The sequence below is a fragment of the Podarcis bocagei genome, assembly GCF_964188305.1.
Source record: "Podarcis bocagei genome assembly, chromosome: 1".
Classification (NCBI taxonomy): domain Eukaryota; kingdom Metazoa; phylum Chordata; class Lepidosauria; order Squamata; family Lacertidae; genus Podarcis; species Podarcis bocagei.
The window spans coordinates 5,069,027-5,082,246 of NC_138125.1; the positions used below are offsets into that span (position 1 = coordinate 5,069,027).

Consider the following 13,220-nt stretch of genomic DNA (forward strand, 5'->3'; position numbering starts at 1 on the left):
CACTCCCTCAAAGTGGAGGGACTGCGGCAGCTCCTGTTGTCCTTGGCAGCCTCGCACTAAAGGATGACGGTTTGGATCGGTTTAATCCAAGCTTTTATTCACGTAAAGAAAAAAATGATATGGAGCGGATGTGCTGGCAGCTGCCCTTGTTTTCTTTCCAAACATGGCAGCCGTATCCTTTTTTTCTCAACTGCATGCGAGGTTCAGCTTGGAGGAGTTCCCCTAAGGGTGAGGCCAGCAGCAGCAGCTGGAGAGCCAGGAACCTGCCTGCTTGCTCATCTCCCCACCTTGCCCAGTCTGTGGTCAGTTTTTGGATCGGCAATAATCGCCTGGACCGCTACGATGGCTTCGTTGATCTTCGTCTGCAGCTCCCGGAGCTCTTCTATATGCAGGAGGCGGAGGATCTGGGCGGCTTCGTTGAGAACGGCATCTGGGGCGGAAGGGAAGAGGAAAAGGAAAGGGCTGATCAAGCTTTAGTTCGCCATTAAGTGCTTAAGCTCAGTCAATTGTCCTGAAACTTTCTTTCTTCCTTCTACAAGACAAAGGGCCTAGGGCCAAGAGCAGCTGAAGCAACCCTGAAGTCAGCCCTTGCATCCGTCTCTCTCAGGAGACAATGGAGGACGGCATCTTTGGGGGTGAAGGTAAACTGCGGGAAGGTTACAGAACTTGCTGTGGCTGTAAAGACCGATATGGGAGAGCCTTACAGACAAGGACATTAAGAAGAGTTTTGCTTCTGGATCTAGCCAAAGGCCAGTCTAGGGCCGAATCCTGTTCTCAGTGGCCAAGCAGGTGCCCCAATGGGAAGCTCGCAAGCAGGACGTGAGTGCAATAATGCTCTCCCCACTATTATTCCCAGCCACTGATATTCATCATCATAATTTATTATATAGACCCCACCCATCTGGCTGGGTTTCCCCAGCCACTCTGGGCAGCTCCCAACAGAATGATAATAATAATAAAAGAGTGATAAAACATCAGACATTAAAAACCTCCCTATTCAGAGGAATGGTGCCTCCGACAGTAGAGGGAACCCAACCATTGACAGCCTTATTCTTTTAAAGTCCTCCAACTTTGGCCATCTCTACCTCTTCCATAATTTAATTAGTGCTGTGTGAAGAAGTACCCTTCCATGCTAAGCTGGATGTCCACAAATTGTAGCACTGCCACAGAGCACCAGAGTGAACTAAAGCAAGGATAATAATAATAGTTTAAATATTTATTCCCTGCCCATCTGGCTGGGTTGCCAGCTTGAGGCTGGGTGATAATGGAAAGACACACCTGGATGGACTGCAGGTCTTCTTTGGCTAGCAAAGGCCCCATATCATATCCCCTGGTGCCCAGCTCCCAAAAGACGGGCAGAGCGCCACTGCAGCATCCCATACCAAGAAGGCGAGTAAAACTCTGAACTCTGGCTTGTGAACACGCCTCTCTAGGCCAGTGTTTCTCCACCAGTTGCAGGTGAACATAGTGACATCTCCTTACAGAGTTCCCATGCATTTGAGGTGCTGGGAGGGGCACTGATCCGACACTGGCTTTAAAAGCGGAAGAGAGGAGGGCACCACACTCCTTTCTGGAACTAGCTCTTCCTGGGCTCCCTTCTCCCTAAATCGGGGTGAGATGCCATCACAAATACAACACAAATTAGAGAGGTCAGCTTGCCGTGCCTTGGGCACGATGCGGGGAAAAGAAATGGGAAATAGGCTCCAGTTCCCTTGGGTTCCTATTTCCCCCATAGACTACCCTTTTCCCAGGTGTTCTGTGCCCCCAAAAGAGGGCTAGCCCTGACCCACAGGACTACGGATTATGTCCTCCTTGAAGCGTTCTTTCCACTAATTTAATTGAAATAGTTTTAGTAAGTTACTCTCACGGAGAGAGCATTTTCTCCCAAGTATGTAAGGATGAGAGGAGGCTGGGGACTCAATGCCCCCTAACGGTTCTGATAACGGCAGGACACTGATTAAAATACAAATCCTGTTCGCAGCAGGGCAAGAGGAAAGTGGGACATGCTTTGTGACGAGCTTATACACAACATGATGCTCATGCATCCAAACTTGCCCAGCATGCAAACCATGGTCTCTTCAAAGGATGTGCGCAGAACACCCCCCCCAAAAAAAAAACATTTGCTGTGTTGAAGCGCACTCTCTTACCTCCTGTGTCAAAGCCAAGAATGTGCTTGTCCAAGGTGACAGGCAAGCCCTTGGGGAAAGAAAAGGGAGAAAAGCGTTATGCCTTCTCTTCAACAACCGAATCCATCCAAGTCATCAGTGCTGTTGATTCCATTTACTCAACTCAAGTCCTGCAAATCCTAAAATAAGATGCTCCAAGTTGCTAGCTACTTTGATGACCAGCATTTCCTCACTTCTGCTTCCAAAGATTTCAACCGAGCAACTCTCCCAACATGTGGTGGGCAGGATTGTGGCCTCAGAAGCTAAGGCCCTTGGAAAGGAAGACGCTTAGAAGTTTAAATTAATTTATTCCACAAAGGGGCTGTTTGATGATTCCAGGTCTTTTAAGAACACAAGACAAGCCTACAGAATCAAATCCAAAGGTCCATCAAGTCCAATGGCCTATTCTCACAGATGCCTTTTGGAAGTCTGCAAGCTGGCCCTGATTTGTGATTTTCCCCGCAGCTTTTAAGATACGGAAGCTCGAGAGGATTTGCAAGTCAAAACACCACACATACGTACCCCTACTTTTCACAAGTGCCATGTGTGATTTCATAGCAAGAAGCAAAAAACCCAACATCTTCCCCAGTTAAAACCAGTTCCCATTTATCAGCTGATTGTCAGCTAGTCTACTGCATCGGGCTCATAGCCTTCGCTGCTACCACCCAAGGATCATGGGTCTGGTGGTCTCAGGCAGGAGACAAGAGAAGGCCTCTGGCATTATTCTCGCACGGGGCAAGTTGCCACGAGGGAACCTGTCAAGCGAGATTAATCGGCAATGTGGTCTCTGAGCTCAGCCAGCTGCTCAGCAGCCACTGAGTTGCCTAGGAAGAATTTTATCAGCTGACCTCCACCTACTCTGCCAGCGGCTGATCTCAGTAAGAGATGTTAAAGCAGCAGGACACAGCGTGACTCTTCCCTCTCTGAATGCACTCCGCTGTGGGCTGCCTGCTGCGTCCCTGGTCTGACTATTTTCATGGATGCATTAATTCCAGCAATCCTTGTGTTCAATTACAGAACTACCGTATTTTCCCGCCTGTAAGACTGTGTATAAGACAGTCTTTTTGGGGGGGCTCAGATTTAAGAAAATGGGGGGAGATGGCCCAGAGTTAAGGGGTGATATGATAGCCATGTTCAAATATATAAAAGGATGTCACATAGAGGAGGGAGAAAGGTTGTTTTCTGCTGCTCCAGAGAAGTGGGTACGGAGCAATGGATCCAAACTACAAGAAAGAAGATTCCACCTAAACATTAGGAAGAACCTCCTGACGGTAAGAGCTGTTCGACAGTGGAATTTGCTGCCAAGGATAATTTGCTGCTAATATAAGCAGTCTGAATAGGCATCTGAGTGAAATTGACAGTGCTGGTGAGCTGCTGTAGCTAAGGGACCAAACACTGAAAAGCCCCTTGGCTGGATCTTAGGAACATTAGGAACATTAGGAACATCTTAGGAACATTAGGAAGAACTTCCTGACAGTAAGAGCTGTTCGACAGTGGAATTTGCTGCCAAGGAGTGTGGTGGAGTCTCCTTCTTTGGAGGTCTTTAAGCAGAGGCTTGACAACCATATGTCAGGAGTGCTCTGATGGTGTTTCCTGCTTGGCAGGGGGTTGGACTCGATGGCCCTTGTGGTCTCTTCCAACTCTATGATTCTATGAGAGTATAAGATGCCCCCTAATTTTTGACATTATTTTTTAGGGGGGAAAACCTAGTCTTATTCACAGAAAAATACGGCATTTATTTAGCTCCACAGCTCTGGAGAGGGGCTGTGCCCATGGCACTCCTAGGCAAATCCATGAGCTGCTAAAAGCAGCTTGTGCCACAGGAGTTTCTGAGTGCTTTTAGCTCATTCACACCAACTATGTATAGGTGTGGACGCGGGTGGCTCTGTGGGTTAAACCACAGAGCCTAGGGCTTGCCAATCAGAAGGTCGGCAGTTCAAATCCCTGCGACGGGGTGAGCTCCCGTTGCTCAGTCCCCGCTCCTGCCAACCTAGAAGTTCGAAAGCACGTCAAAGTGCAAGTAGGTAAATAGGTACCACTCCAGTGGGAAGGTAAACGGCGTTTCCGTGTGCTGCTCTGGTTTGCCAGAAGCGGCTTAGTCCTGCTGGCCACATGACCCGGAAGCTGTAGGCTGGCTCCCTTGGCCAATAAAGTGAGATGAGCGCCGCAACCCGAGTCAGCCACGACTGGACCTAATGGTCAGGAGCCCCTTTACCTTGACTATGTATAGGTGTAGAAGGCACCTCTCTGAAAAGAGGTGCTTTTCATTTAAGGTAACTGTCATGTAATGTGGCTACTTCCGAAAGGCGGCCTTCTCTCTGCATCCTTTCTGTGCAGGATCACCTGGGCTGTTGCTGGTTTCAGACCCTGCCAGCTTTATTAACGCAGAGGGATTTCAAGCCATTCAAAGTGGCTGTAATTGAAGCAAAGGGTTCACTGGCTGTACAGAGACAGAGAGTTAGACATACCTCTTTGGACTGATTTGCCTTGGCGACAGCCTCCTGACTCAAACGCTCCTGAACCAAGATGCGAATTGCCTGGGAAGGAAAAAGAAGGCGAAAGCCCATGTAAGTGCTGGAGGATCCCTCTGGCCCAGGATGATCTGGAAGAGCTTACAGAAGCCACATGACATACAGTGGCAAATGATGCAATGAGATCAGGGCATATGGGGCCTAAACTGGCAAGGGCGAGGGAGTTCCTTACTGTGAAGAACTTACACCCAAAAAAAATCTGCGCTGTCTTCCAAGATTGTGCCTTCCTAAGAGGTGGCCAAGTTTTGTTTCAACTGACCTAATATTTGAATACATTCCCTTTCCTTTTCCTCCACTTGGCCATATCTGATTCTGCAGTAGCTCCTGGGAGCAGAGGTGGGAGTGAAGAAATAATGGGTGAGATTTTTCAGGCACAAAAACTCTTGCCCCTTAAGCTGCTGCCTCTCAGGCCAAACAAGATGTCACAAACAGTAAACGTGCATTTAAAAAAATCCCGACGACAGCATTTGTTCATGGTTGAGGTTAGTGTGAGCGACCAAGCGGCAATGTACATTCACCCTTTCCCCACCTGCTGTATTTCCACATGTAACCAGAACCTACAGAGGGAAAAGCAGCTTGCAGAGGGATGATTTAGAGGATGGAAAAAATGTCAGGAATGCCACCATTTGGCCTCTTCTCTGCTCTAAACTACTCTCCCAGAACTGCTTTCCGCTAAACAAAGCAACCTCTAGGATTTAAACACACATTATCTGCATATAAATATTTAGGTTGGCCATATAGGCTAGGCCTCCACACAAGTGTGAATGGATAATTGAATGACTGTGGAGGCGCTGGGTACATCACCCATGCAGGTCCCACAGACATAAATCACAACTATCACATGGCTAAAGATGGGCTTGGAATTCTGACAAACTCCTTTTGTTTTGTGCTGACTCGGACACCCTGCACAAACCTTGGGACCTTAGCTGCATTTCAAAGTCTGCCGTTGCAACAAAGATGGATTTTAAAGAACAGATGCCAGTGTGCCCAGTCTTCTGACATGGTCAACAAGCTCAGTTTTGCTTCTATCTCTTTCCATGGGGAAAAGGCAGCACCAAATATCAACAGAGAAATTGTGGCCATAGCACAAGCAACCGCCGTGCTTGTTTCCAAGGCTACCAAAGTTCCTTCAGGGGGTCTTTACTATTTGTGCCTCAGTAAAGGGACGCGGGTGGCGCTGTGGGTTAAACCACAGAGCCTAGGACTTGCCGATCAAAAGGTCAGCGGTTCAAATCCCCGCGACGGGGTGAGCTCCCGTTGCTCGGTCCCTGCTCCTGCCAACCCAGCAGTTCGAAAGCACGTCAAAGTGCAAGTAGATCAATAGGTACCGCTCCGGCGGGAAGGTAAACGGCATTTCCGTGCGCTGCTTTGGTTCGCCAGAAGTGACTTAGTCCTGCTGGCCACATGACCCGGAAGCTGTACGCCGACTCCCTCAGCCAATAAAGCGAGATGAGTGCCGCAAACCCAGAGTCGGTCACGACTGGACCTAATAGTCAGGGGTCCCTTTACCTTTAAAGGGCAGAGAGATCAGGAGCTTCAATGCAAGGGCCATCCACCTCACAGCAAACCTACATTTATCTGAAGCAGGAGCCGGGCCACAGCACATTTACTCCTGAGTAAGTCCCACAGAATGAAGCTGGCAGGGCTTACTTGTGAGTAAACACACTCTGGCCTGAGATGCACAACTCAGGAGTCAGTTACTTGGGAAACTTCTGAAGCTCTCTCTTAGATGAACTGCTCTTATGGCAGGAAGTTTTTTAAAATATATGTTTAAGCACCCCTTTCAATGACAGGATGGTAGCGTGAAGATCAACATTAGGAATGGTTTCCTAGCTTTAAATGCAGTTGGTAATTGGAATAAGTAATTATCCTGCCACTGAAAGGTGTGCAGGAGTAGCTAAAGAGAGGACTTTCGAAAGCGTCAGTGATTCGTGAAGGGTGAAGGACAGAGGCTGGACAATATGCCCTACAAGTCCCCTTCCTCTTCAAAACCTCTCACCCCAAACTCATTCTAGGCTACCAATTAAAATAAAAAAAGTAACACGTTTAGCATCTTTTTGGGGGGAAGGGGAGTGGTCAGCATGCTTGTTCAAACCATTTAAAAAACCACTTTTAATCTACTGCAGTTTGTATTTATGAAGGAAGAACAGGCTGCTAATGAGCTAACCTTGAGCATCACCAAATAGTCATCATGACGCTGGATCTGAAGGAGGTTCGCCAAAGCCATCACACCAGCCTTAAAGTCAGGGTTGTTTACTGTGGAAAAGCACACACGCACACACAAGTTGATTCCCCTCGAAAATAGTAACAGCATGAAATTCTCTTTGGAATTGCTTAATCCAGGTGCCACCTTTTACAGCAAGGGGGGGGGGGACCTGTGGCTCCTATGTCTACTTTCATGCATGTGGGGGAAGCCCGGAAGAAAGCGGAGATGGATGGAGCAATTGAAGGAATTGGCAGGGAGGGGATCTTCTGGTGTTCAGACTTTTTGGTAAAAGTGATTTATCCCTTTCCTGGCAGCCTGGGTAAGGTGTGTGGGGAGAAAGGATAGTCCCGCCCACTTTTGGCCCTGGCCCCTCCCACCGCTGGCTTCGGCCCCACCCACTGTCTGCATGCAACTCCTGAAAGATTACCACCCCCCAAGGGAATGTGGCCCTGGAGACACTGTTCCTGTTTCACGGCATGAAATACGGTGGCTTTTTCACTCACCATCCAGGTTGATGAGGGGTTCTGCATTTTTAGATGCATTGTCTGTGTTCTTAGCCCCCTCAGGCGTGGAGTCCTTATACTTGTCAGCTGTTGAAACAAAAGCCGTTCTGGCCCGTGAGTGACAATGGGGTTTTAGAGGACTACGGATGAGCTAAAAATGAAAGGAAGCAGCCCCAGGCCAACAAAGGAAACAGGCACTGAACTATTCTTCTCCGTGAGAACAGCTTGTGCACAGAACGGCAGCAGCTGGCCAAGATGCCCGCAGCCTTCGCGTCAGAAGCTTGTCAATTGCTAATAAAAATGATGACACTTAAGTAGCAGCTGAACATGGAAAGAAAACAACAGATTTTCTGAACAATGGGGGAAACTGAGAAGCACTGCCCAAACGCAGGGAAACGTGAGGCCAAAACTATACATTTGGCAAAGAACCCAATGTGGGTATCAGCAAAGAGTTGCAAATTGGCAAAGTGGAGAACTGGCAGGCAGGCAAAGGGTATTTATGTGCCCTTAAAACTTTCCTCTGCTCTCTTTTGCTGTTCCTTGCAAACCCTGGATTCCGTGGGCTGGCCAGGTTAAAAAACCCCAACAGCAATAGCTGGAGTGGTGGTTTCAGAGAAAAAGCTATTGGGGGCAGGGAAAGAGTTCATGTTTCCCCCCCTTGCAGCTATTTGACAGAGAGCCAGGCTCCCAATCCTGAGTGTCTGTCACATGTAGTAACTGAGTGTGATAGAAAACTCAGGCTTGCGGATAATCAAGGGCAAAACTGTGAGTCAAAAATCTCTGGACTCTCAAGCCAATGTCCCACTGATGATGACAGAACTCAGGTGGCTTCCAAAATGATTTGTTCAAGATTACAGCCTTACACGACAGACTTATTCTGAACTGGAAGTTTGGGTGTGCTTGAGCCTCTAACTTCCGTGGCCTCGCTGATGCCTAGCGACTGAATCCTGCTAACTTCCAAGCGATATAGACATGTGAAGTCTCTCCGCATTCAGGCTCCTTTATCTTTTAATGTCGCCTTGTGTGAGCTCCCTTCACCCTACACCTCTTGCAGCAATGGCACGAAATTCAACACTGTTCGGGCAACTGAGAAAGTAAGAAATAAAGCTTAAGCCGTAACAGAAGAGTTACAGCACAATCCTGGGCATTTCTCCCTAAGGCACGTTTTATTGAGATCAACGACACTCACTCTGAGGCAAGGTGTTGCCCTTTTAAAGACTCCAGCCTTGGAATGAAATAAAGGAGTATTCCCTTTATGCACCTTAAAAAACTACAGCCACAAATTAAGAGTTAATTACAGTGTTAATTGGCACGTGCTTTCTGGCCTCTTTCTGGCTCAGCTTGAAAAACAGAACTGCAAAGGAAAGGGATCTATACTGCCTTTGAAGACAAGGGAGAGTGAAAAGTCAAACATACCGTTGTCTCCATACTCAAGCCTGACTGCGAGTCCCAAAAGCCAGTCAATTGTTTCTTGTCGCTCTTGGATGTTGAAGGGACAATTCACATCTTTAAGGTACTGTGAAAAACAAGAAGAAGATTGAACTAAGAACCTTCGATGATTCATAAGAAATTAACAAACACTGCATGTTTGTCTGGGAGAGCAGCTTCCCAGGCAATGGGCATCTTGACTTGGAGGGTAGCACTAAGGAATTGAGGAGGGGGGCAGAAATAGAAAATTGCTGCTGCTCCTCCTCCTTGCCTGGGTAAACCTAACATTTATCCGTTTGTAAGGGCTCAACACACAAACTGCATACAAAATCCACGCCCTCGCCTTGGGCCTGCAACAATTTGTCTGCAGCTAAACACGCCTGGCCAATGCCAGAATGAGAGATCACTTGGGAACCTCATCTATGCCACCTTGAACTTCATGGGGAAGAAAGGTGGGATATAAATCTAACACAGACAAAGGAAAAGGCCCTCAATGGCTACAAGCTGTGATGGGTATGTTCTACACCTGTTATCAGAGGCAATAAATGCCTCTGAATAGCAGCTGCTGGGAACTGCTGGAGGGGAGGATGGTCTTGCATTTGGGTCTTGCATTTGGGGCACGTGGCTGGCCACAGTGATGCTGGTCTTCAGGGGTCAGCAAATTTTTTCAGCAGGGGGCCGGTCTACTGTCCCTCAGACCTTGTGGGGGGCCGGACTATATCTCTCTCTCTCTCTCTCTCTCTCTCTCTCTCTCTCTCTCTCTCTCTCTCTATATATATATATATATTGGGGGGGGGGGATGAACGAACTCCTATGCCCCACAAATAACCCAGAGATGCATTTTACATAAAAGGACACATTCTACTCATGTAAAAGCACACCAATTCCCGGACCGTTTGCGGGCCGGATTTAGAAGGCGATTGGGCTGGATCCGGCCTCTGGGCCTTAGTTTGCCTACCCATGGTCTTGATCAGCAGTTCTCAACCTATGGGTCCCCAGATGTTGTTGGACTACAACTCCCATCACCCCTAGCTAGCAAGGCCAGAGCTCAGGGATGATGGGGAGTTGTAGTCCAACAACATCTGGGGACCCACAGGTTGAGAACCGCTGGTCTAGGTGGTCCCTTTTGCCTGATCCAGCACAGCTCTGCTTATGTTCTCAAAGAAATGATGAATTGGGCATTTTGACTCTGCAAAGCAAAGGAATGCAGAAGCACAAATATGGTCGTGTGACATTGTTGACAGTAAAGGGTCTTGGGGCAGGAGCTGCCACTGACAGATCACACTGATTAGCATTTCCAGACAGGAAATAATAACTGTTAGCATCAACTAAGGTTTCAAGAAGCATTACCTTTTCAAAGGACTTTGTCCATTCTGCAGCATTGTGGATGTTTCTCAGATTCCCTCTGTCTTCAATTTTGTAGTGTCTGATTTTCTGGTCTTCAAGCCAAACAATAAAGTTTCGAAATTCAGTTTCATCTGTGATAACAGATTAATAAAGTCACATTGATGATGTCAAAGTCTATCCCAAGTCATTGAATCCACCAAAGGATTTATCCTACTACAGAGCTTTCCAAACGTTTCATGTCGGTGACGCACTTTTTAGACAAGCATCATTTTGTAATTTAGTTTTATTAGCAAACCGGAGGTTAAACTAACCCCTTTCCAGGAAAGCAGGGAGTGTTTGTGTGACACCCCTACGCACAGCAGCTGACAAACTTAACGTGTTGCAACACACAGTTTGGAAAGCTCTGGGCTGAAGGGTAAACTGCATAAGGAAAACAAAGCAGACTAACAGAGGATGTACCAGAAGACCCTTGAACACATTAAATGAAAATGTATTTCATTTCATTCATTCATTCATTCATTTTATTTGTATGCAGCTTTTCAACCCAAAAAACATGTTCAAATTGGCTTACAACAAAGAAACAGGGACGCATTTCAAACAAACACTACAAAAACAATTTCATATCATAGCAAAATAACACAGCAACAATTTCATAACCTAACAAAACAATAGCAAATATAACAACATACAAAAAACCCACATTCCAATACTATAATTATAGCATGCACCATCCAATAGCAACAACAACAATAATAATAATAAACTGTATTAGAGCACTTCCCTCGACTAACCACTGAGTGCACCACACAGGGAAGTTAAGTTAAGCTAAGCAGATATATAAGATTGAATATTTATTTATTAAGATACAAAATTACAATCTCAATAATAAAGTTACAAAATAATAACAAGGAAGTCAAACACGGGTGGAGGGAAGACACAGGGCAAGAAATAAGAAATGGATAAATGATGGTGCATAATGAAATGTGAAAATATGAATTTGCGACTGTAACGTATATGTATCAATATGTAAAGATTTAATATATGTATTGCAACATTAATAATAAATTAGGTGCATAATAATAATAATAATTGTCCAGGGTAGCTGTCTACCAGCTCCATCTGGGATGCAGGATGAGACCCTCCCTGCCTGCTGTCTGTCTCGCCAGAGTGGTGCATGCTCTGGTTATCTCCCGCTTGCACTACTGCCATGCGTTCTACGTGGGGCTCCCTTTGAAGGTGACCCGGAAACTACAACTAATCCAGAATGTGGCAGCTAGACTGGTGACTGGGAGCGGCCGCCGAGACCACATAACACCGGTCTTGGAAGACCTACATTGGCTCCCAGGATGTTTCCGAGCACAATTCAAAGTGTTGGTGCTGACCTTGAAAGCCCTAAACGGCCTGAGTCCAGTAGACCTGAAGGAGCGTCTCCACCCCCATCGTTCTGAGGTCCAGCGCCGAGGGCCTTCTGGCAGTTCCCTCATTGCGAGAAGTGAGGTTGCAGGGAACCAGGTAGAGGGCCTTCTTGGTGGTGGCACCCGCCCTGTGGAACGCCCTCCCAGCAGATGTCAAAGAGAACAACAACTACCAAACTTTTAGAAGACATCTGAAGGCAGCCCTGTTTAGGGAAGCTTTTAATGTTTAATAGGTTATTGTATTTTAGTGTTTTGTTGGAAGCCGCCCAGAGTGGCTGGGGATAAATAAATTAAATTATTTATTTATTTATAATTTATTATAAATAAATTATTATATTATTATTTATTTATTATAAATAAATATTGTTAATTTGCGTGAATTGAGCACAGCACACGCGAGTCAAAGTAACGTGTGAACCGAGCTGGGATGGGGGCAGGGGGAGAGGAAGAAGACCAAAGGCGCCAAGGGGCGTGGCCAAGACGGCCACGGGGCGGCGCTAAGGGGACCACGTGCGCACGCATGCGCGCTGCGGGGCGAGCCGCCGGCCACGACGGAGAGGAAAGGCGCCGACGAGAGTTTGGGCCTAGCCGCCTCACCTCGGCAGTTGAACCCGGCCGGGTTGTGGTAGTCAAGCGCTGACAGCTTCCGCCTGAACATGGCGCCGCGCCTCGGGAGAGCAAGTCTGCCCGGCTCGGTTGCCGCCGCCGCCGCCTCAGCGAGAAGCGCCTCAGTCGCTGCGAAGAAGACGGCGAGAGGCTGAGCGCGCCTGCGCAGCAGAGGCTGGAGTGGGCGGAGCTGCGAGGGGGTTATAAGCCCGCGGTGGCCAATCGGTGCTCGTGCCGAGCCGAGTGGGCGGGGCGAGCCGGAGGAGGTGAGAATGGGCGCGACTTAAAGAGAGGAGGGGAAGGGATCGGGAAGGAGGCGCCGAAGATGTTGACTGACAGGCGCCCTGGCGAATAGAGGCGAGAGGTGGAGGAGGCTTGGGAGGAAGGAAAAGGATGCTGAGGAGGAAGGCGCCATAGACTTGTAACGTGTAGAGGGAGGCGGAGGGCTGGATTCCGGGGCCAGTTCAAACTTTTTATTTTGCCAACCATAAAAATCGTTGGTTACAGTAATGGGTTTGGGGGAAACAGTGATTGCTCTAAACAAAACGGTTTTGTTCAAAGGCTTTTTAGGCAGACGGAGGGCAACAGGAAGGACGAAAGCTTCCCCTGTTGAATATCTGCCTGCTGCCTAGATTTTTAAGTGCAACGTTGGAGCTTGCCTTTTGCTTGCATGTGTTTCAAGAAATCCTGCTAACAGCATCTGGCTAGTGGGATGGAGTAAAGGATTTCCCTATTTTTCAAAAGAGGATATTCCACAGTTCAGGCCAATGAAGATTTAAATCGATTTTTAAAAATCTGATCCATTTTCTAGAGTGATTTATTGGACAGGTGGAGTTAAAGCTCACTCTTGTTTTTATTTTACAAAAGAACATTAAAAAAATTAATAGTTTTGTTTGTTTGGATTATATTTTGTTGTTGGATTTTTATAAGAGCCACCCTGGAAGCCAATCCAAAGGGTGGCACTCATAACTTTCAGATCTCACACTTCATCATTTAGAAGCCAAAGCTGTCTTAGATGG

At 47.3% G+C, this 13,220-nt stretch overlaps 1 protein-coding gene across 1 annotated transcript; it reads right to left on the minus strand.

Moving 5' to 3' along the window:
* Positions 1-76: 76 nt before the first annotated feature.
* RTRAF (RNA transcription, translation and transport factor) lies at positions 77-12,368 on the minus strand. The gene is made up of 8 exons (XM_081194560.1): positions 12,193-12,368; positions 10,184-10,311; positions 8,822-8,921; positions 7,406-7,492; positions 6,864-6,952; positions 4,634-4,702; positions 2,148-2,196; positions 77-430 (listed from the first exon to the last, which is right to left on the minus strand). Exons 1-8 carry the CDS (start codon positions 12,251-12,253, stop codon positions 276-278), a joined length of 738 nt encoding a protein of 245 aa, XP_081050686.1. The 5' UTR covers positions 12,254-12,368; the 3' UTR covers positions 77-275.
* Positions 12,369-13,220: the final 852 nt, after the last annotated feature.

Coding starts and splice junctions, on each gene's coding strand:
- RTRAF (XM_081194560.1), bottom strand. CDS start 12,253: ATGTTCAGGCGGAAGCTGTCAGCGCTTGACTACCACAACCCGGCCGGG. Junction 8,922..10,183: donor GGACAAAGTCCTTTGAAAAG/GTAATGCTTCTT, acceptor TGTTTTTCACAG/TACCTTAAAGATGTGAATTG. Junction 6,953..7,405: donor ACCCCTCATCAACCTGGATG/GTGAGTGAAAAA, acceptor GCTTTTCCACAG/TAAACAACCCTGACTTTAAG.